This window comes from Pimephales promelas, chromosome 20 (assembly GCF_988280905.1).
Source record: "Pimephales promelas chromosome 20, fPimPro1.hap1.1, whole genome shotgun sequence".
Taxonomy (NCBI): Eukaryota; Metazoa; Chordata; class Actinopteri; order Cypriniformes; family Leuciscidae; genus Pimephales; species Pimephales promelas.
The window spans coordinates 10897970-10921625 of NC_142788.1; the positions used below are offsets into that span (position 1 = coordinate 10897970).

At 40.4% G+C, this 23656-nt stretch overlaps 1 protein-coding gene across 2 annotated transcripts in view; it reads right to left on the reverse strand.

Moving 5' to 3' along the window:
- The window catches only part of baz2a (bromodomain adjacent to zinc finger domain, 2A), a 35130-nt gene extending 12205 nt beyond the window's left edge, over positions 1 to 22925 (reverse strand). Inside the window, exons 1-19 of one of the 2 annotated variants that reach the window (XM_089124617.1) lie at positions 22820 to 22925; positions 19326 to 19455; positions 18362 to 19165; positions 14091 to 15746; positions 12035 to 12241; positions 11523 to 11888; positions 10720 to 10780; positions 10225 to 10333; positions 8377 to 8484; positions 8059 to 8281; positions 6842 to 6903; positions 5560 to 5625; positions 5078 to 5449; positions 4430 to 4684; positions 2493 to 2707; positions 2326 to 2400; positions 1641 to 1812; positions 1417 to 1479; positions 592 to 736 (exon numbers count right to left, since the gene is read on the reverse strand). In XM_089124617.1, coding sequence (XP_088980743.1) covers positions 592 to 736; positions 1417 to 1479; positions 1641 to 1812; positions 2326 to 2400; positions 2493 to 2707; positions 4430 to 4684; positions 5078 to 5449; positions 5560 to 5625; positions 6842 to 6903; positions 8059 to 8281; positions 8377 to 8484; positions 10225 to 10333; positions 10720 to 10780; positions 11523 to 11888; positions 12035 to 12241; positions 14091 to 15746; positions 18362 to 19165; positions 19326 to 19455 — 5089 coding nt within the window. In that variant the 5' untranslated portion in view covers positions 22820 to 22925. Of the gene's footprint in view, positions 1 to 591; positions 737 to 1416; positions 1480 to 1640; positions 1813 to 2325; positions 2401 to 2492; positions 2708 to 4429; positions 4685 to 5077; positions 5450 to 5559; positions 5626 to 6841; positions 6904 to 8058; positions 8282 to 8376; positions 8485 to 10224; positions 10334 to 10719; positions 10781 to 11522; positions 11889 to 12034; positions 12242 to 14090; positions 15747 to 18361; positions 19166 to 19325; positions 19456 to 22708 lie in introns of both variants that reach the window. The other variant, XM_039669935.2, reaches the window with a different exon arrangement.
- Between the last annotated feature and the right edge of the window lie 731 nt (positions 22926 to 23656).

The window sequence follows — 23656 nt, forward strand, 5'->3', positions numbered from 1 at the left end:
GTTTGTGTTTACATAATATATGTGGGTGCATCTATCTATCTATCTATCTATCTATCTATCTATCTACACATGCTTTTATGTATTTAAGAAATATTTTCATGTATACTGTACATAGATTTATATATAATTTATATTATATATAAATATTTCATATATAAATAATATTTTTTTGTGATCTGTCTGTGATGTACAAAATAATTACACACAGTGCACCCACATATATTATGTAAACACAAACTTTTAATTTGGATGCGATTAATCGTTTGACATAAACTGTATATGTGTATAACTGTATGAGTCTATATATACATATGTGTCCCCAAAATCATATGGCCATAGTAACAAGAAAACCAAGAAGAAATTAAACGTGCCGTGTTTTGCATGGTTTGCAATAAACCGATTTTGTTCGCAATAAACGAAAATTGTTGAATTTTTGTGACTCCACAGCAGGCGATTACCTGAATGTACAGTATATGGCATCGCATCAAGTACAGACTCTTAGGGGACCCTAAGTGTGATGTGTGTGACAAAGGCTATATCTCTAAGTGTTCGAGATACCAGACTAGATGCATGCTGGGAGTTTCCACTCACCCAAGATATCCTCGGCTCCCTCCACGAGGACACATCCCATATACGGCAGCAGCAAGTACCTGCGACGGTACCGGTCCTGCCCGAGAGACACGGCTCGCATGGAATGCGACGACTGTAGAAGCTTCTTGCGGAAAAACACTTGGCGCTGAACACACAGAACAAAATATTTTGACCAAAATAAAAATACAGATTTATTTTGACCGACACAATAAGAGTCGGCTTTTGAAAGACTCAAAAAGAGTTTATGAAAACTGCCTTTTGTGCAAAAAACTGCCTGAGTTGAATACAAAGATTTCAGTTTTTATTTGAGTGTAAATATTATATCCTAAAATCAATAGCAGTTGAATATAATGGGTTGGTCTTTGTCGGTAATTTTAACCTTTAATAATATAGCAATGTACCAAATAAGAGTTTACAGGATTAGTTGGGAGTAGGGAAAAAACGGTTAATCGATTATCGTATTACAATAATTTACTCGATTAAATTAAATTAATAGTCGGCCGATTGAACATTGCGAACGTGACACGTGCAGCTCTTAAAGGGGCCACACCTTATTTCCACCGGCTATCGGCTCAGCATCGATATAAGGAGATATCAATGACGGGCAATTCCATTAATATGAATAAATTATTATGTGAATATACAAACTTCATTCAGTTGGTCTAACTATACAATAATATTCATGCTCCAAGTTTAATCTTAAAACAATTACAGGACAAATATATACATAAAAAAGTGTGTACACAGACGATGTGCAGAATACAATGACTTTTAAAACAACTCTCAAAAAATGTCATTTTCAGAAGCTGAGATTAGATATTTTACCTTGGTCAGTTTATCAATCTGACGCTCTAGCTCTGCAACACTGCAGGTATTAGGGCTCTCAATCTGTGAGGGGAAGAACAAAAAAATGAATTTGAGACACTGTGTCCTTACAGCCATGGTCTTACATCTGACATGTAGTGCACTAAATAAAATAATTTAAACCATCATTTAATCACAGACAATATTGCAATTGAACTCCGTCAGCACAGCTCTGGTATCTGTACCTCAGTGTTTTTGGGTTCCTCTTTGGCTTTCCGGCGACTCCCTCTCTCCAACAAACAGTTCTCCTCGATGCTCTCCTCCTCGGCCACGCCAACACGAGCGCTGCGCCGGCGCTCCTCAAAGCACAGCTCCTCCTCTGGGCGGCCCGTCTTCCGCATCAGCGCAGCCTTCAGTCTGCTCACACACATTTATGAAAGATGAAGCCAACTACAGAAGAGTCTTGTGGCTAGTTTCCACCTAGCGATACAGTACAGTAAACCCTTGTATGCCGGAGAGCAGCGTTCAACATCATTCTCAAACGGAAATGAAAGTGGTACAGTACGATTTGATATTTTAGCACCATTCACAACTTCTGACAAATAATTGCGCACCGTACCTATCTACTCGGTGGAAAAGAGCCATTAGACTGCTTTCACACTTGGTCCAAACATGGGTTGTCAATAAGTACTAACACCTGACGTTTATTCGTAACATGCAATGGTCACTTAGAGGAGGCAATTTTTAGACGTGTTCACACTTATAGCTCAGTTCTCTTGGTCCGGACCAAAAAAGAAAATTCTACATTTAGTCCCGGCTCACTTAGCTTTCACAATGTCATTTTTAAGACCGGTTTTCTGAAGTCTGGTTCTTCGCTATCACAGCAACCAAATTTGCACAAAAAGCTTTGATAAGATGCAAGGGTCTTACTTGCGTAGTTTGCCTTCTATGATCCACTTGTTCTTCCTGTAGGTTGCCATATTCTCTAGCGTGTTATCAATCTCCCTGCAGAACAGATGGAAAATGAAAATCTTTAAATATATGGATCAAGAAAACTTCCAAATGATGATGATGATATGAATTGAATTGTTGCTGACCTGGTGACTATGTTGCTACTGTTGAGTTCCTCCACCAGGAAGGCCAGTATGGAGGCTTTGGCGTCGGTTTTGAGGGTCTGGAAGCTCTTTGTACGGAGACTGTTACACACCTCCAAGTCAAAGCCATGGGCTTCCAGAAAGATCCGCAGCACTTCAGACACAGTGTTGTGGCTCAGCTCCAGATCCACCAGCTTCTCTCCCAGGATCTTCACAGACTGAGACACGAAAGAGAAACAAACCAACCTTTATGTGCTGTTAAACGATTAAAATATTTAATTGCGATTAATCGCATTAACGTCATAGTTAACTCGCGATTAATCACACATTTCTTTTTCCTCACATTATTTTTTTTTCTCATCTTAATGCTCTTATCAACATGGAAAAGATCAGCTTGCTTTGTGCAAATGTTTTTTATATTGAAAACAACACTGCCATATACTGTGTTCAATTTCACACTAATTTTCTCACTTGGAGCAAATAATCTCTCACACAATGCAACACTGTCCATCAATAAAAGGGTGAAAGAAATACTGACGAGGTCCTGATATTGACGAGGGGGCGGAGAATTCGCATCATTGTGTGTGTGCTTGGCAATCAAGTGGTATTTCAGACTGGACGTGCTGCGATGATGATAGCGCAGTTCACAAGACAAAACACACAGATCGCTTTGGTCTTGTCAATGGAACCGTTTGGCAACTTTTTCAAAGTAACGTTAAACTTTCCATTCAGAATCTTTTTGGCATCCATTTCGGTGTCTCGCGCTCGTCATCCACTCAAAACGCAATGTTAACCAACTATTTGGCCGGCTCGCATGCCCAATCAAGTGTGTGCGGTATACCTGTTGTTTTGTTTCCGGTCAAGCTAGATCCGCTTGCGCTTTGGTCGACGAAGCAAAAAAACGTCCTTGTGCGGCGCAAGCCATTGAAATGAATGGGTTTCATAGCGCAGCGCCGCGCATACCTTGTCCTGTTGCAAAAGCATATGAAAAAACTACAAAGTTTGCTAGGCCAAAAAGACTGGATTCGCGCTAACGCCGTTAATAACACGTTTAACTGACAGTCCTAATATATATATATGATTTCTCAAAAAATGTAGGTGAGCAGAAGAGAATTTTACCATTTTATTAAGAAAATAGAAAACAGTTATTTTAAATTGTCAATATTGAACTATTATATGTAAATATAATAAATATCATTTATCAAATAAATGAGCAGATGACCATTTTATTAATTCTTAATCAAATTCTTAATTGCTTTTTAACTTCTTTTCCAACATTTAAAAATCATTTAGTTCAACATCTTCAGAATACATGTAATTGTTTTTGATTAGTATTACCGGTATTTTATTTTATTATATTTATATAACAAATTTTTTTGTCTGTATATGAGTTTACTTGTGTTTTGATGTTGTCTTGGTACAAATGATATGGTTTACTCCGTTTAGGGAGGAGTGCGTCACCTTTAGGGAGTCTTGCATAAATGAATGTCTTGTTTGTATGGTTTTGGTTTATAAATTTAGCTATATAGTACTACTGTAAAGCATGTTTTTTTTTTTTTTTTCTTGTGTATTTGTTATTTGCTTTTTGTTTTTGCTATTTGTTATGTTAATTTCCAGCTGCTGTAAGGTCTTTTTTTTATATACATCTTGAATCGAGGACCCCCTCGAAAACGAGATGGCTCATCTCAAGGGGCTATTCCTCTTTAATAAAATAAATGTCAAACAACAAATCTTTTTGACTGGTAGAGTACACAAAAATACAGAAGACAAATATGTTGTAGATGTGGTTGTTTTCAATTAACTAAAATAATGAAACCTATAAAAGTTACTCAAGTTACACTTCTGGTGAAAAGGATTATCAAAGTTATCAAAACATTTACAACTATAACAACTTGAAAGATAAACGTAACATACTGATATCACAATAAAAAAAGACAAACCTGGTAATACGAGGGCAGTCCAGGATCGTGCAGAGCGGCGTCCACCAGTTTAATGAGCAGATCCAGCAGCTCGCCCTGGCTCTTTCCTACCCCGAGGAGCCCTTCCTGCAGGGTGCTCAGGCTGGGAATATCCTTAGGCACCTGGAGGCCCAGAACCTTTCCGTAACCATGCAGGAACTCCACCACCCTCAAACAATTGGAGAAGGCCACACCGGACAGCACCAGTCCTGGAATCCGTGACAGCGCTGGGAGGAGCTGCACACGGAGACAGATCAAAACATGAGTGATTTTACTCACTTAATTTACTCGACATTATAGTAGGCTACTAGGGGCTGTCAAAATAGCCGACAAGCTAAATCTAAATTATTATTGAAATATTCGAATTCTAAAGGCAATTAAAGGAAGAAAGTAGTGTATTGTCTCCTATGCCTACAAGAGGGCGCAAGCGAGCACAAAAAGCAAATAAAGCATTGCATCTTTTATTGAAATGAAATGACATTCACCCTCATCATCATCTCTAGACTGACACAATGCTTTTGTTTCCAGATATGAGATTAACAAGTGTAATGACAAACCCAACCAATTCACAGTAAGTTTCATTTATCAACTGCGTTAGTTTGCCAGGCGGGGAATCAATGGGGAGCTCACCGTATGATCAGGGAGACACATGTCCTCTGCGGGCTTCTTCATCTCCTCTAAGATCATCTGCTGCCTCTTCCTCTCCTCCATTCGTCTCTGAGCCTGTGCCCTCCTCTCCGCCTGCCTCTTCGCCGCCAGAGCAGCCTGCGCTTCAGCTTCGGCTTGGGCCTGGGCCTTGGCGAGAGCCTTGGCTTTGACGCGGGCCCGGGCCACTCTCTTGATTGGGCTGGCCTTCTCCGGATCCAACGGTGTCTCTGCCGCTGGTACTGCCACCTTCCTCCTGCGCCCGGGCTTCTTGGGCCCCTCTGAGGCCGACAGAGGGCTTTCAAATGACGAAGACTGGTTTACATCATCCTGTTCTTGCTCTTTGGCTTTCTCCAACTGCTCAAACACATCAGAAAACACAATCAGAGCTCTCAACACCAGGGTTTCAAGCTACTAAAATGAACTCTAGTCATAAATTTGACCATGATATAATAGGTTTCACTTACTTTTGCTTTCCGTTTCTCCAGCCGGATCTTTTTATTCTTTGCATCCTCCTTTCTTTTCATTCTTGCCTGCATGAGACAAACCAGATGCTCAGTTTCAACAGATGAACAAAAGTTTAAAGGGGTGATGAACTGAGAAATCAAATTTTCCTTGAGCGTTTGACATCTAAGAGGTCATCATATTATAAGAATATCCTGTAAGTTTCGGAACTGAAAACGTCCTTGTTAGTCCAATAAAAGCTTTTGACACCAGCCTCAGCAAACGACTCGTTTTTCAAAGTGGGGAACTATGACGTCAAAGAGGATAAAACACCACCCCCGCAGAAGAAGATCAACGCCTACTTCAACACGGCCGGTTTAGCCCCGCCCACCGATTCGCACATTACACGCATAGCTAAATAACATAGATGCCTACCTCGTGATGACAAACCGGATCGAGCTACCGAGCAATACAGAATATTGTGCAACACACGGACTCTGGGTCGAACATGTATGGGTCGAATCATTCCGGTTGCCATTTTACAACATTAGACGTTTTCAAAACAATTTCCCGCAAGTGCATCGACGGGTGAGTTGAAACTCATTATAATATGCAAAACTGTTATCCACTCTCAGCAGTGGGCGTTTACTTCCAAGTCTTCAATGTGAGCTGCCCATAAAAACCAACGTTTTTGAGCTAGGCACAAAACTAGGGTACAAAATAGCCTTACTTATTCATAAGTTGACCTCAGACAACAATATAATAAAATTTAAAAAGCCAGTTCATGACCCCTTTAAAACATATTCTGCAAAGTGAACTTGTTACAGTAAATAATAGGGCTGGGACAATATATCGATGCATTGTGAATCGAGAAATAATTCTGGATCGATTGCAATTTTTCCGAATGCATCACGATTCTCTCTCGAATCGATTCTGAGTTTAGTTTTTAACGGCAGAAGGCACTGTGTGCTCTAGAAACAGCTGTAATCTGCTGGCTACCAATGCCTCGCACACACACCACTTGAACCTTGAAAATAATCATACATAAAGTTTGAAAAGGTGGAAGCGAATTACAAGGGTGTTTATAGTGGGCTATTTCCATTAATTTCACGTCATAAAGCATTCTGAGCCGAGGTGCAAGTACATTCTCAGAATCAGCCGAACGCTCTTCTTCGTGAGCATTTGAGCATGCGGTGAAACTAGCCTAAAAACCAGAATCGATTTGGGATGCATTCGTAAAAAATTAGAATCGAGATGCATCGATATATTGTCCCAGCCCCAGTAAATAAAGTGAATTCAGCTCACCTTTCTCTTCATTTTCTTCTTGATCTTGACCAGTTTTACTTTTTCATCCTCAGTGAGATCCACTGTAAAACAATCATCATCAACTGCTCATTATAGTTGACAAACGACTCAAATAAATGGTAAAAGTTGAGCGCTTCTGTAACAAATTTATGCTACATTAATCGGACAATCCACCTAAAACAACCTGAGGTTAGGCGTTTTGCTGGAGAACACAGTACCTTGCCCCCACACCTCCATTCATTCCTACATGCTAACGCGTTTTCCAGTTGAGAGTACTCAGACTTAAGGCCATTGCACACCGAGTCCGAAATTCGCATCCGAAATTTTCGCACGTAAAAAAAAAAAAAAAAAAAAAAAAAAAAAATCGACCTCACGTTATGTAAGTCACGCTTGCACACCGCCTCCGAAACTTTCGTCCGTCATAAAATTAATCGGATCGGGTTCGATTTTCTGCGTTTTTCGCATCCAGAGCCAGCATTTTGAGAGGTCTTTTGACAATTCAGGGCCGGGGGGAGCTCGTCCTCAAATCATTGCACATATGCGATAATTCGATCAAGTGTTTATGTTCTCTTCTCTATATTGGATTATGAAATTAATAAACCTCCCCTTTCAATCAGATTGAAATATAGGATCGAATAAGGTGTGATTGAGCAGCCTATTCGATAACTAATGTATTATTTGGGCACAATATACACAATAACAGCCTAGCTGTTCTGTCTGCCCAGCGCTTCCAACGGGCCGCGCGCGGGTGTGTGTTTGTCCGTGTGTGTGTCCATACCTGGTCCATTTCAGACACACTGCCAGTCTCCGTTCAGAATCGATTGGTTCACGGAAATTGGTGGTCTTGTTTTTAATATGTGGCTCCAGAATCGCTAGCAAAGCATCGAACTGTCCCACTGATATTCTGAGGTAAATTTTGAATCGCTCAGGATAAATTCGCAACTCCTTGATAAGGAACTCTCCTTCCTCACGGCGCAATTTCAGGATTGGATGGACGTAATATTTTCTCTTTCTTCCATTTTCAATAAGAGAGAGGGCAAAAATCATCCTCACTGCTTGACGAATCCATTTGGTATTTTTGCGTTTTTTCCCGCAAAGGTTTAAGAAATACGCAACGGACTCGGTGTGCAAGGTTTCTATGCGTGACGAATTTTTAAGCTGACGAACACGAAAATACGCATACGAATATTTCGTGCTCGGTGTGCAATGGCCTTTACCCTTTTCCTCCAGTCTCTTCATCAGCCTGGCATCCACTTTGCTGAGCAGATCCTCCATCTTGGCCTTGGGGGGTCGGCCGGGTCGTCTACCTTGGGCTCCTTTGGCTCGGCGTCCACGAGGACGAGGCTCTTTGTCTGGATTTGGAGGACGACCACGTCTCCCTGTTATAGCCATGATCATGGAGGGCACTTCCTCATTGGCAAGGGGGAACCATTTCATACCCTGTACAAGATTAAAGAGAAACGACATGTCATGCAACAGTGCAACCGTCTTGGACTGCATGTAGCTCTCAAGTCTGTAGACATCTTAATACACACCTCAGGTGTTTCCCTCTCCTCATAGAAATCCCCCACTGGCATGCGTGGACTGAAGCTGAAGTGCTCTCTTGAAACGCCCCCAAGACCATCCTGATGCCTTTTCAAAAACTGGAGAATGTAGGAGAGACCAAAGCAACTGGATGAAGACGAGCCTTTTTACCACACATTGGAGTTACAGTGGCATCACAGAAAGGGCAGCACGGTTATTTGAAACAAAACCGAAATGGCGTAGTGTGATTGTCAAATCGCATAGGCTACAATTGAATTCAACAAGTATATACACTGTGTGTTTCAGAGTGAAGTGGCACCGTGTTCATTTACACATGAGCAGCTCATGATCTGGTGTCTTCAGCGTCACAGTAACCCCTTTTCCACCAAAGCATTTTGAGAGCCGGTTCGGAGCCACTTCTTTGTGTTTCGACAGCCAAAGAACCGGTTCTCGGCCAGGAGAACTGGTTCTAAAGCGGCGCCAACTCTTTGCTGGACTAGAACCTTTCTTTTACCACGTCATGCTTACATCGGGGGCTGGGGCGGGTTAGGATGTGTTCTAAACATCTTTTCTGACCATCGCAAACCAGGAGAAACATTTGCAGAAAGACGATGGAGTCCGCCTTTGTAATTGTTATGCTTGAATTTGGCGCAAGCGTTTCTATTTTTTTTATTGAAAACATTATAAGCAAAGAAGAAAATATTCACAATATAGAACAAATAAATGGAAAGAAAAAAAGACACAAGACAGGGGTGCATAACTAATCAGAAAAGATTACATATCAAAGGAAAAGATTACACGACTTACATATTTCAATTGTTTTTAAAGCCTTCTTGATACACAAGTTAGAGATAATCCCAAAGTAATGTTTTACTTGCAAGAATTTCTAGCTAAAGGCCTGTTCACACCGGGACGAATTTCGCGCGCAATATTCCTCAACGTTTAACGCCTCGTGACTAAACAAAGGGCACCAGTGTGAGTGTGCAAACCGACGCATAAAACGCCATGCGTAAAAGCGTCATTTAAAAAAAAATTTTCAAAAACGCCTCAGGTTCGTTTTTTTTGTTTGACGCACTGCGTCAAAAACTATCCGACCAATGAGATTGGCGCTTTTGCTCACGTGTTTGGAGCTTCTGAAGTTACAGTAAAACACAACATGGGGGCGCTCAAATACAAAACGGTCTTGCCGAGCACACATATGGAACAGAGAAGATCTACGCAAAGTAGTGTCGTCGTCTACACTGCCAGGAAGAAATAAGATGAGAAAGATGCACGGCAAATGAATGTAGAGCTGCTGTTCTCGTTGGTGACAGAACATGAACTATATGACAAATGCGACAGCGACTACAAACGTCTTGATAAAAGAGGACTGTAAGGAGTGGTATTGCAGAGCAAATTGGCGCCATCTAATGTCAGGGAATGAATTTGTATGTTCACTCGGCTCATCGTCAGCGAAAATCGCTTGGGTGTGAACACAAAAAACGCGTTGAAAAACGCTGGCGAATAACGCGCTGATATTGGCGACGTACACAGTGACGTAGCGACGTCGTTCCCTGGGCGCTCTAGTCAGTGGAAAAACAAACAGGTTCTGAAAGGGTTCGCAAGTTGAACCAGCACCAGTTCCAAACCAGTTCTTTTTTGGTGGAAAAGTGGTAAGTAAATGCTGCTCGACAAACAGTGAAATATTATTATAATATAGTTTATAGCCATTTTGTCACACAACCACAAAACTTTGTACAGCCCTTCAAACCTGACATTTTTAAATGTGCATTTAAATTTTTATCAGAAAATTACATTTTCCCAAAATCGTGAACCCAACAGTGGCTAATCATTTGTTGAGCTAGTACAACAGAACTCACCTTGATGACCTCAGGGAACTGCTTCATCCTCCGGCCACAGGGGCTGTAATACCACGTCTCCCCTTTCAGCCGGTCCTCATGCCTCCTGACTCGAATCTCTCGCTTCCAGCTAGCAAATGTGAAACACAGCACACGAAACATGATTGTCATACCCAGACCGATGCATTTCCAACTGTTTGAAATAAGCATTTACTGGATTAGCATTTTTAAAAGCTATTTTGAGAGGATTGCTGGAGCTGATTTCTATTTGTATTTTAGCTACCATATCTCCAAAATTGTACTCCGTTACTATCAGAGCTTGACAGTGCAGGCATTTCACTAGCATCTTCAACTAAATACAGATGTGTGCAAAGCGTAAAATGTTTTAAGGTGCACGAGTGAGAATAAAAAGTAGGTCCTAAATATTGCAGGTCTTAAATAACTTTTAAATTAGGAGCACATAGGCGTCGTGGGAAATAAGTGCCAAGCCGCTACTTTGGACAAAGGACTGCTCACCCATGCTGCAAAGGGAACTGGACTTGCTCTTCGGTTGCAACCCTACGTCTTGGTGTGTCGCCTGTGACACACAAACAACAATTAAATATATGGTTTACCTTAAAGGAGTAGTTCACTTTTAAAAAAGCTTTTGCTGATAATTTACTCACCCCCATGTCATCCAAGATGTCCATGTCTTTCTTTCTTCAGTCGAAAAGTAATTAAGGTTTTTGATGAAAACATCCCAGGATTTTCTTCATATAATGGACTTTAATGGGAACCAAACAGTTCAAGGTCCAAAAGACAGTTTCAGTGCAGCTTCAAATTGCTTTAAACGACACCAGACGATGAATAAGGGTCTTATCAAGGACCCTTCGAGTCATGACCCGAAAATAGATTTGTTCATTTTGATGAACGAGTTTGAACAGGAGAGTCACGAAAGCTCATCACAGAATAGAGCAAGGCGAGCAATTGTGCTTATAAAACTTAAACTTTTTCATTTATTTTTTAAATGAGCGATCGTTTCACTAGTTAAGACCCTTATTTATCGTCTGGTGTCGTTTAAACTATTACTGAAACTCTCATTTGGACCTTGAACCGTTTGGTTCCCATTGAAGTGCATTATATGGAGAAAATGCTGGAATGTTTTCATCAAAAACCTTAATTTCTTTTCGACTGAAGAAAGAAAGACATGGACATCTTGGATGACAAGGGGGTGAGTAAAATATCTGCAAAAGTTTTTTTTTAAAAGTGAACTACTCCTTTAAGCGCCAGAAGTATGGGTACAAAATAGATTCAAATTTCAACCTCTAAAATGCAGATACCTGCTGTGGAGCTGTTATCATCATCTTCAGCTTTACCCTCTGCCAACTCAGCTTTGTCTGGTTTGGAAGGCTTTGCCTCATTCACACCTTCTTTCAGCTTACGCTTCCAGATCCTCTTGGGCTGGGCCAATGGGTTCCCATTATTGGTCAGGCTTGAGTCAAGGACAAGGGTCAGTGGTTCATTTGGAAGGTAAAGCGGAGTATTTGATATATCTGTTGGGATGCTCTCCGGTTCCTTTGACTCTTTAGAGATTTTCCTCTTCTTCACTGCAGTCGATGTGTTCTCCTCTGTTTTCTTTCTCCTTCTAACCTTTGGGCCATCAGGTGTTAACTTCTGCTTCTTGATCTTGGAATCAGGAGAGCCAACTGAAAATAATGGAGTAAGACAGTATTTAGCAGCTAACACAATTTTATCAATCTGACTCATTAATAGGGCATCAAGCTTTTTAAAAAATAAAAAAGCATTGTAAACCCTCAACTATGCCAGCATGATAGTAAAGATGATCAATTACTTTCAGCAATAGCAACTGGGATCTTTGGGGTCCTAGGCTTCCGTGGCTTCTTCGTTGGCATGGCGATAAGTGCTTCAGATAAATGTGTGGACGTCCCTTCAACCGAACCGCTTACAACCACTTGCAAAGCTTTAGCGGTCAAAGAGAGCGCAGATCTTTGGTCAACTCCAGATAGGTCTGAAGTTTCAGGTCCAAGAATCTGATCACCTATGGGGAATAAAATGTGTAGCTTATAATCCCTGGAAATCAAATTAGTCCTTTTTAAATTTAAAACCCAAGCATCAGATCACAATAATGTCCACCAAGCATTCAAATCACTATTTGCATGCTTAAAACGTTCTTGCATAAGACTCAAAGTTTAAGCACACTTGAATGAGTATTACTATTCATTTTAATGATAAATAATAGGGACGCATGATATATCGGGTCAATATTGGATTTGTAAGTGTGTACATGCTCATTTTTTTCTATTTTTACATTTATATTAGAGCCTGACCGATAAAGAATTTTGAAGGCTGATGACGATACAAATATTTGTTTGGTTTTAAAATCCGATATTACCGATATATACATATATTTTTGCCAGAATCGCGCAACAAAACATTAACAGATTTCCCTAACATTAGTTATTTATAGTTAATTATGAGTTTTAACTAAAATAACATGATACTGCATTTTAAAAAAAAACACGTTTCATTTATTGTCACAACAGAACAGACTGATGATAGTAGCATTAGCTAGCTTTATGGTTAGCTAGCCTATGATAAGCCATAATTTAGCAATGGATAACATCATACTGCAAATTGTAAAACATACATTTTCAATATAACAGGCCAAGGAGAGATGATCCGTCTCATTGCTATAACTGTCACGCGCTATTAAAGAAATACTTCAGTCACATTGTCAAAAGTTAAAAGGACAGTCAGTCAACTACACTCTAACAACGTAACGCAATTATTACTAGCTAATTCCGCTTCACTCTCGGCTTATTTAACAGCAGCAAAACTGGAAATGATAGTCACAAATTTTGTCATGCTTATTTGAGTTAAGAGAACTGATGGGGATGCTCTTTTAATTGTAATGTTGCCAGCAGGGACAGTGTAGAGTGCCCTCTGGTGGACAAACTATACAACTCCAACACTCATGACATGGTTCAAGCGTGTTTCATTCGTTTTTATTTTATTTTTGAAATATTCATTTATCGGCCATTATAACTGGCGATACCGATATTTTGGAAAATGCCTAATATCGGCCGATAATATCGGCCTGCCGATATATCGGTCTGGCTCTAATTTATATTACCTTTACTGTCATCTAACACTCTTAAAGTTAATAACATTTAGTTAACACTAGGGATGCACCGATATGAAAATTTTGGCCGATACCGTTAACGATAATTCTTTATATTTGAAAGCCGATAACCGATATATCGGCCGATAAACTTAAATCCAAATTTTTATCTAATTTTGAGAGCCTGATTACAAATACAAAAGTCTCACAATTAATTCCATGTCCCAAGAGCACAATTACAATTATGTTCACATTATAGTGTTGTATAGCCGATGACAGATTTGCGCTTCACATGTTGTACCGAACCGTATTTTCTATTTTTGAAGAGATTTCAATCATATTTCAAGAAGTTCAAAAACATAAACAGTGCTCAACAAGTGTCTCAGCTGAAGGGAATAATACATTATTTATCGGCTTTAATATATCGGCCACATTTTCTTACCAGGCCGATAACGATAACATTAAAAATGAACATATATCGGCCGATACCGATATGCTGGCCGATATATCGTGCATCCCTAGTTAACACAGCATTTTAATATACAGTATGAAAAAATTACATTCGTCTTAGATTTGCAGTGATGCCTAAATAGACTTTACAGCAATTTAAAAAGGTTGGTCTTAGTTTTTAAGTGTTATTTTATCTAGACAAAATAGTTTTCAGCTGAAGTTTGATGCATCCCTTCTAAAAAATTTAGTGTTATGGTCCTAATACTAGGTTCTTTACAGGTGAGTAAATGCATTTTTAGTGCATTGGGAATCTCACCTTTGATAGAGTGTGTAGAGGCATTAATAGATGGAGAAAGCAGGGAGGAGCAGTTTTGCGAGGTGTTGTTTGAAGAGTTGTCCAGGAGAGACGTGTTCACTTTGAGGGAAGTCTCCTCGGTGGAACTTGTAGAGGTCATGGAGCTGTTTAAGTTGTCTTCCTCACAAGAAGTCTCCAGCAAGTCCCTGGAGTCATCAAACATGGATTCTTCTGTAAACTTTGATTGGTCTCCCGTCTGGGAAAGACTATAAGAATTATCAAAAGTGTCCATCATCGAACTCCCATCCTCCGCTCTTGAGCTTTCAAGGTAGGTTGACTCAGCCAAGGACGGATAGTCTAGTGACGTGTCAGTGCCAAAAGTGTCATTTAAAGCATCACTTTCTCCTTTCCTCGGGGTAGCCTGATCTTTGATACCATACGAGTCTTTCCTGCCAACAGCCATAGTGTCTCTCTCAGGTTCCTTTGGAACAATAAAAGCCGGTTCAAGGTTTCTACTATGAGTTGGGACCCTATGCATCTCAGATTGAGCCTCACTGTTGGACTCCTTTTTGGATGTGCCGATTATGACTCCGACTTTACTCTTTACACAGGCCTCGTGTTTACCAGGAGTCTTTTGAGTAGAGTGCGATTCCCCAAAGTTGTACCGTACTACACTGTGAGAACCCACCTGCCCCAGACTGTGAGAAGAAACGTCCACATTTGCCACAATGCCTGAAGGATGAGCAGCAGAGCCAACGAGGGAACGAGACGCATTTGGAGCAGGAGAAACATTGAGCGGTGCCGAGGATGCCTGAGAAGAAAAGCCAACAGCGGGAGATGGTGCTGATGAAGCCAGAGCGGCGACTTGAGGAGAACCAGAGACAACAGATGGAAGTGCAGAGACTGCTGGGAGAGAGATGTTATCGGCAGCAGATGTTGGAGTCGAGGAAGCAGCGGGATGTTTAGGACTCTGGCCTGTTAGAGGCGATGCCTCTTGGGGTCCTTTCAGTGGTGCCAATGCAGGAGGAGCGGAGACGACAGATGGAGACGCAGCTGAAGATAGAGGTGTTGGAGAGACCTGTGGACTTTTTGACCCCTGGGCCTCTGCCAGAGGAACTGTTTGAGGCGGCAAAGGCACCGTTGGAGGATGCGCCAAGATCTTAGAAGAAAACACCACAGACTGGCTATGCGACACAGCAGGTGGAGCTCTGGAGCTCTTAGGAGAAGACATTGAAGGAGTTGTACTAAGTCCTAAAGGTGTCCCATCAGCTGATGAAGGAGCAGAGAGCTCAGGTCTTTGGCCTTGGACCGTCAGAGGCGGTGACGCGAGAGGGGAGTTTGGAGACACGTTTGTGCCGACACCCAAAGTTGTAGATGAAGCAAATCCTGACTGATGAGGCAGGGTCAATGTTTTACGAGGCGGACTAGCCAGTGGTGGAGGCGGTCCAGAGATGGAGGAAGAACTAAGCTCATTTGCGGCAGCTCCCATCTCCTGACGTTGTTTTGCAGGCTTCTCCAGGTCCACGGCTGGATGCTGCACACCCTGGTTATAGTCGGAAGAGGAAACAGGACCAGGGGACTTTACAGGAAAACCATCAGTCAATCGTTGGGGTACAGAGCTTCTCTCGACTCCATTGAAGCCTTTATCGGTTTCTTTAAAGGACTCATTCATATGAACTACAGACCACAAAAAAAAAAAAAAAAAAAACACATGTTAGCAAGGCACGTAAGAACCCAAAATTGTTCAGACACGTTCAACAATTCACAATCATTAGGCTACTGTATGATTGGAAATGCAACTAAAATTGGATTTTAGGTCAGAGACACGGCCTGGAAATTAATGCACTAGGCTGCCAATACACAGCATCTGCATAGATTTTCACTCCTACTATTGTCCCATGTAATAAACTGAGGCATTCACTACACCGTGAATGAGTAAGCAGTTTCAAAATCAGCATATGCATCAATGTGGAAACTACAGTAACTAAAGTAACGCCTCTAACGGTTGTAACCTCATGCTCCTTATGTTCAGCAGAAGAGCCATTTAAACACACCAAATACATGGCCAAAGCAAGTATACAAGTAAAATAAATAAATAAAAGACAGATCATCTTAATCTTAAATGGAAAGAACAGTATTGTTGATTGTTTTATTGTTTCTAGGTTGCATGTGTTTTATTGCATCTAGGTTGCAAAAAAGTCATTTTCTGATGAGTGAGGCAGAATGTCGAACTAGGGCAAGACATTAGCTGTTAGACAATAGTGTAACACACTGTTAGTCAGTTTGAATCACTTCCTAATCAAAGAAGTCCTTTACCTTTGGTGAAAACAAGTCTGATCTGAGCAATGTCATTTCAGTCAGAGGACAGAATTACAATACCAGTGTTGGTGATATTAAAAGCCATTCAGGAAGTGCATTGCTCCACCAAAGAACAGGAAATCAAAGCGAGCATGCAGGATAATATCATGCTGCCATTTTTAAAATCACTTTACAAAATAATAATATAGTATAGTATTGTTTATATAGTAATATTGGTTCCCTAAAGCATGGTTCTTCAAATCTGGCCCTGGAGGACCCTGCAGAGTTTAACTCCAACCCTGAGAAAATCACAAGTAGGAGAGTTTGACCAGGGTTTGGGCTGAACTATGCACGACAGGAACCCTGGTCATACAAATAAGACTTCATTAAGAAAAAAAAGAGTGATGGTTGGCAGGACAGGAGGGCCAGTTGCAACTCGTGTTTTTATCATAACTGGGGGAAAAATTGCACATCGATATTGAAATTACTAGGGCTGTCAACTTTAGTCTACAGCTAATTGGTTGATGCCATCTTGGTCGACTGACATTCTTAATTCTATTCATTTTTACCAATATAAAGACATTTTCAATGATTGTGTTTTACTCCTGGATATTTATTCCTTTATAAGCAGTTATATATTACTGTATTCTAAATATAGGCTAATTAGCCTATGTTTTACCCCCACTTTATGTTTTAATTTAGGCCATTTTGTCACAGCGCAAGTTAAGCGCACCTGTGGCTGTCTTCGCTGCTGAATTCGTGCTCAATAAGGGATATAGGTAGTTTTGCTGTATTCATTCAGGTCACGCTACTTGTTTTAGCTTTAATGCTAACCTAAAGCTAACTTACCATAGCTCATCGACCAATATGGCATTCTGAAAAGTTGAGATGTTTTTATCTCGATGCGGCGTGGACGCACCACGGCGTGTTGCTTCCATTATGAGCGCACACATCTGAAATCGAACTTGAGCGCGCAAAAGACGCGAGTAGGCCCTTTAACGGCTTTATCATGCTGCTGACTCAATAGATTGTGTTTTCTTAATGTTTTTTGTTTTTATTTGTACACTTGACTCATTTGAAAATAGCCTAAATAATGTAACAAAATGAAAATAAACCTATATGCCTTCCTACAATACAGCCCATTACTTTTAGGATTGTTTTTTAGGCTATTTGGGTTTTTTGTGCGTTTGTTTTAAAATGCCTAGATCGGCTGGACAAAAGTTAAAGGGTTAGTTCACCCAAAAATGAAAATTAAGTCATTAATTACTCACCCCCATGCTGTACCAACCCCGTAAGACCTTCGTTCGTCTTCGGAACACAAATGAAGATATTTTTTATTAAATTTGAGAGCTGGATAACTACCACATTGGCTGCCTAAGGGACTGGCTCTTGATGGCCCAGAAAGTCAATGAAGAAAATGTTTAAATATTCCATGCGACTACAGTGGCTCAACTATAAGTTTATCAAGCGACGAGAATACTTTTTGTGCGAAAAAACAAACAAAAATAACGACTTTATTCGACTATTCCTTTTCTTCCTTGTTGGCCTGAAACGAGACTTCCTTAGATTTCCACGACACATGCGCGAGAACTGAACTGAAGTAGTTGAAGGAGATCGCAATTATATTTTCTGTAGCACGTGGTGTGGTCAGGTGCGCGATTGTGACGGTCACTATAGACCTAGGACAGTGCTCCTCACTTTTTACAGTAAAAAAAAAAAAAATCACTTAATTTTCAAAGAATTGTAGGCTATTATTATAACAGTTTTATGTATTTTTGACGTTTTTTCGTTGTTGTGTTATAAATGCTCTGTCAATTGTTTAAAAAAAAAAATCAATCAAAACATTGCGTCTTTTTTTATTTTAGTCGACTAATCGCTGTGCAGGACAATCCTTTGGTTGACTAAGGATTTCTTTGGTTGACTACAGCCCTAGAAAATACACAACCTTCGACACCTTTTTCCAACACACTAAAGCCCGTGTGGCACCATCTCACCTTGCATCTCTTTGCTCTTAGGCGAACCACTTTCAGACATTGCAGAAGGGGACCTCATTGGGACCTGCATGTGGTGGGGACTGCTCCTGCCTCCACTTCCCACGTGATGGTGCTGAGGGCTTCCTCGCGGAGGCGTAAAACTCTGCGTGGCGGGTGGTATCATCTGAGTCTGGGATTGAGACTGAGTCTGGGCCTGCGGTTGGGACTGGTGTGAAGGATGCTGGTAAAATGGCATTCCATTAGGCATCATGCCATAATGCTGCTGCTGCTGCTGGTGTTGAGGGGATTGGTGGTGTGAATGATGTTGGAGATGATGTGTCGTTGCAGACTGGTGCTGCACGGCTGGAGGCTGCTGGTGATGCTGGGATGGTGGGATGCCAGGATGCCCCTGGTTGGGAAAAGTCCCATACATGCTGTGAGAGTTAAATCCCATGGACATCGAAGATCCCCCCTGCTGTTGCCCAGGATTACCCCTTGCCCAATACTGCGGCCCAGCACCAGGGGCCTGCCGGGACGATCCAACGCTGCCGTTGACTTGGTACGGTCCATGCCCCTGGAAGTGGTGCTGAGGCTGCTGTGGTTGTATCCCCCCCTGGGAGCCTGGTTTCTGGTGCAACCCGTGGGGAGGGACAGGCCCCAAAGCTGGGTTGTACTGAGACTGGCCCCACAGGTAGTCATATCCAATGCTGCCTGGGAGTAGATGGCTGCTCATTTGAGGATATGAGGAAGAGGGAGGGTGGGCGCTGGGCTGGGTGCTCCCACCTGCAGTAGTAATGCCATTCACATTCATTTCGCCATTCAGATCTGTGTGATGAACAGCATCATTAATAAAGGCATCACATTTATCACATATATAACTTATTTTGGTTAAAACATTTGGAATAAAACCAGCTTTTCAAATAAATCCTGTTCTTTGGAGTGTTCTATTCAAAGTATAAGCATATAAAGCAGTGTAGATGCTCACTTTTCCCTTGCTGGGGGAAGCTCATGGAGGACCCGTTAGTATAGAGAGAATCTCCTGAGGAATGCTTCAGTCCTGAGTTAACTGGCACAGAAGAGTGAGGCCCGTAGTTAAAATGGTTATTTGCTTCCATCTGTCGGAAGGAAAAAAAAAACATCACAGAATTAGATATGTGGCATATTTTTAGCATTAAAATACTTTCTCTTACGTCACGTTCACACACCGACAACAAGAAGCCATTTGTCCGATGATTTCCCTAAAAAGCGTAAACACGGTCTCTGCTTCTGAATATGCCTACTTCCCAGTGCTCCTAATTCATGGTATTCATAAAACCATTGGCAAAAAAGGGTCCAGCTGACTTAGGCTACTAGTACTACTGATGGACACTTTACTATGCCATGAGGCCGGCACGGAAGAGGACTTGTGGATGGCAGTAAATTGACTGATGTCAGTGCCAACATGACAAATGTAGTGTCCGGATTATAATCATACTACATAGAATGCATTTCTTTAAAATTGTGGCGAAATTTGTTCCTCAACAAATTTAGTGCATACTTAGTATGTAGTTTCACATACTATGGCTCTTTCAGACAAAATTGCTCTACTTAAATATCTTGAACAAATACTGGCGTAACCAATCGCTTAAGTTTAGGGCGGGACATCCATTTCTTCAACCAATGAAAAAAATATTTAAGAAACCTGCTTGAAAACAATCATTTCAGACATTACATTAGTCATGATAGACAAAGCTACAGTAATGCACATACTATTGTTTACCTTGGTGTCTCACACTGTCAAACCAATTAAAAATAGGCTAGATCTTTACCAAAAATTTCAGTAAACGACCAACTTTTGTCCTGTGAAAACCACACGCTTCACCTTAAAGGAGTAGTTCACTTTTTAAAGAACTTTTGCTGATAATTTATTCACCCCCATGTCATTCAAGATGTCCATGTCTTTCTTTATTCAGTCGAAAAGAAATTAAGGTTTTTGATGAAAACATTCCAGGATTTTTCTCCATATAATGCACTTCAATGGGAACCAAACGGTTCAAGGTCCAAAGGACAGTTTCAGTACAAACTGCAAACTGTTCAAAGGGTTTTAAACTATTTCAGATGATGAATAAGGGTCTTGTCAAGCGAAACGATCACTCATTTAATAAATACATAACAAAGTTTACTTTGCTCAAATGGTTGCCGTGCTCTGTTATGTGATGCACGTTTGTGACTCTCCTATTCGAACTCGTTCATCAAAATGAACGAATCTTTTTTCGAGTCATTTGGTTCATTCAACGAATGAAACTAACAAATTGACTCGGTAAAAGATTTGTTCATTTTGATGAACGAGTTCGAACAGGAGAGTCACAAACGCACATCACAAGAAAAGAGCAAGGTGACAATTTGAGCTTATAAAACTTTTTTTTTTTTTAAATGAGCGATTGTCTGGAATCGTTTAAAAGCCTTCGAACAGTTTGCACTGAAACTGTCAATTGGACATTGAACCGTTTGGTTCCCATTAAAGTCCATTATATGGAGAAAAATGCTGGAATGTTTTCATCAAAAACCTTAATTTCTTTTTGACTGAAGAAAGAAAGACATGGACATCTTGGATGACATGGGGGTGAGTAAATTATCAGCAAAAGTTTTTTTTTTTCAAAAGTGAACTACTCCTTTAAATGAAACCTAAAGAGAGTCAAGGACAAATTAGTTTAAATTTTCAAAATAACCAGACTCGTATTTCAAAATTTTAGTAAAAAAACTGCACTCAAACTCTCATTTAACCCAAGTAAAGAGCGTTTAATGTTTATGAACCAGAGGTGTACAGTGCTTTAGTCAGTGGCTGTGTTCCAATGCCTAGTGAGTGATCTACCTACCTAACTATATGGATTTTTTTCAGCATTGTTGACGCGTTCATAACGTTCTAATTGGATTCTCACACACCGCACGTTCGGAACGCTTCAGCGACGCGCAGGTAGACGACAAGCCGGACGGGGGTTTGAGACACAGCCAGCGAGCACTGCTCTGGCGGACATCACAAATTTTGCTCTTCACATCTCAACATAAAATGTCGCAGATAAAGCCGATGAGATGCGTTAAACAACACACATCACACGCACACACACATGCAGAACACCGGTCTCAAACTCAATTATACTTTAAACACATTAATAAGTTAGTCCTAGAAATTTTTGGGGGAAAAGCTAATTTAAATGACCAGATATTTTAATGTATAAAGATCAAACCCAACGCTAATTATTTTATGCGTCTGCATCATTAACTGCACAGCTAACAGTAACGTTAAACATCTCAAAACTGAAGGATTTCATTCAGAAATGGCTGTTAATGCGACATATGTCACTAAAAGGCAACACAGACTGCCAAAGAGTGATATTTCATTAAATATTATAGTAGAAAATGTTAATAAGGAGAAGAGGGAGATGTGTGAATCGGTTAGCACGGAGGCTAATGGCCATGCGCTGCTTCTGGATCTCAGACACACACAATATACGTATATATATATTTATATATCCACATTTGATTAAACTTCTCCAACACTAAAACATCACAACTCAAGGTAAACCAGCTCATATCCACACTTACTCGATTTCTTCAATCGCTTTAATGTAATTCTAGTCTTGTATCAGCACATATTAAGCCAGAAAAAGAAGAAAAAGCAACGAGATGCGGCCAAACAACCAACACACAAACGAAAACAAAAAGGACTTTGCTTGAATATGAATGATTAATTATGTCCCAAGACCACAAAGATGAAAGAAAGACAACTCAATGATGCTCGTAACCAAAATCTAGCGATACACACACACTTATAAAACGATATTTCGATATGAAGTTTGATTAAAGTGCTCGGTTATTAATATCAGCGGTGATGATGACATGACAAAATGAGGCCTGCGTTCCGCATAACAACGATTCATCACGACCGTTTATGAGCTTTGAAACAATATTCGCCGATTATCATGCATGTTAATTCAATATTTTGGAGTATGAATGAAATTATTGGCGAATTTAATGTAACAGTGTCGACGAAAAGGGTGTAAATGAAAACAGCAGGTCTTATTTACATAACCACGGGCTTGAGCGTTATTTAAATAATTAAAGACGATAAACGCACAGATAAAACGGACTGATTATATAAATACAAGAGGGTTTGTGATCTCGAAGACATTATGAGTGGCTAATGTTTTAAAAGCTTGCCTGTGCAAATGCAATATTAACAAATCATCACGTCTCAAAACGTCATCTTTCGTTGATTAATTCGCGTTATTTTCCGAATATACGGTTAGAGAAAATGAGGTAGCATCATCATCACCCACACAACACACTCTCAAAAGTTTCCCCCGTATAATGATAATAAAACTGCCCAACCTTGATATGTGCCGATCGCACAGGAGACAGGGGTTCTGGCCCCCCGGCAATGGACCAGTGTTGATGAAGAGAGTGTAAGCGATGTAAATAATAAACGGCTAAATCGCTAACCTTTGGGTTTCAGATTTGCAAACATGGCTGGTAATGTTTGAGCGCAGCCATGATCATATAGAGAGAAAGAGAGCGAGCCGAAAGAGGAAGTGGATGACGGTTAGACGACCGCGTGCCTCCGGGTCTTAGCGCCGACTAGCGCACTACGGGCCGAACAAACCAGTGTTGAGTTGACCCACAATGCCTTTGTGGAAAAGAAGTGTTCAGTTCTTTAGACTCCTGGGACCTAGACTTTTTAGGGATTATATTTAAGGGAATTTATCTGACACCAATTTTACATTCAGGGCTTTTCAGAGACAGGTTTCATCATGACAACAACAACAACTTCTCTTTAAACACGACTAACATTAAATCTAGTCTCTTGTGGAAATAATGTTTTGTATAATTTAAATCTGACTTATTTTCAAATGTTTTGTCATAAATCAGCATCTCAGGAAAATGAATTTGCGATTTCTAACTGTTACGAAACATGGCATTGTTTTTATACATGTCCAGGCAACAGGACTGCAGGTATTTTGGGAGACAGCAAAAGCAAGTGAACAGGGAAATCAATCACATATCAATATTACTTTGAATATTTGATATTATTATGAAAATGTTGTCAATTATTACTCCCTTTATTACAGTTCTTATCTTATTGCAAGTTTCACATATTGTATAAAGTAAAATGGTATCCTATTTATTCCATTATACCTTTCATAACGAGAATCATATTTATTCAAAGTTTGGTTAAACAAATCCTGGAACCTAAAATTGATTGGTGGATGAAAAAAAAATCAAGTTGTTTTTGCCTATACATTTCATTTCATTTGAGCCCTAGGGCCTGTACCATGGTAG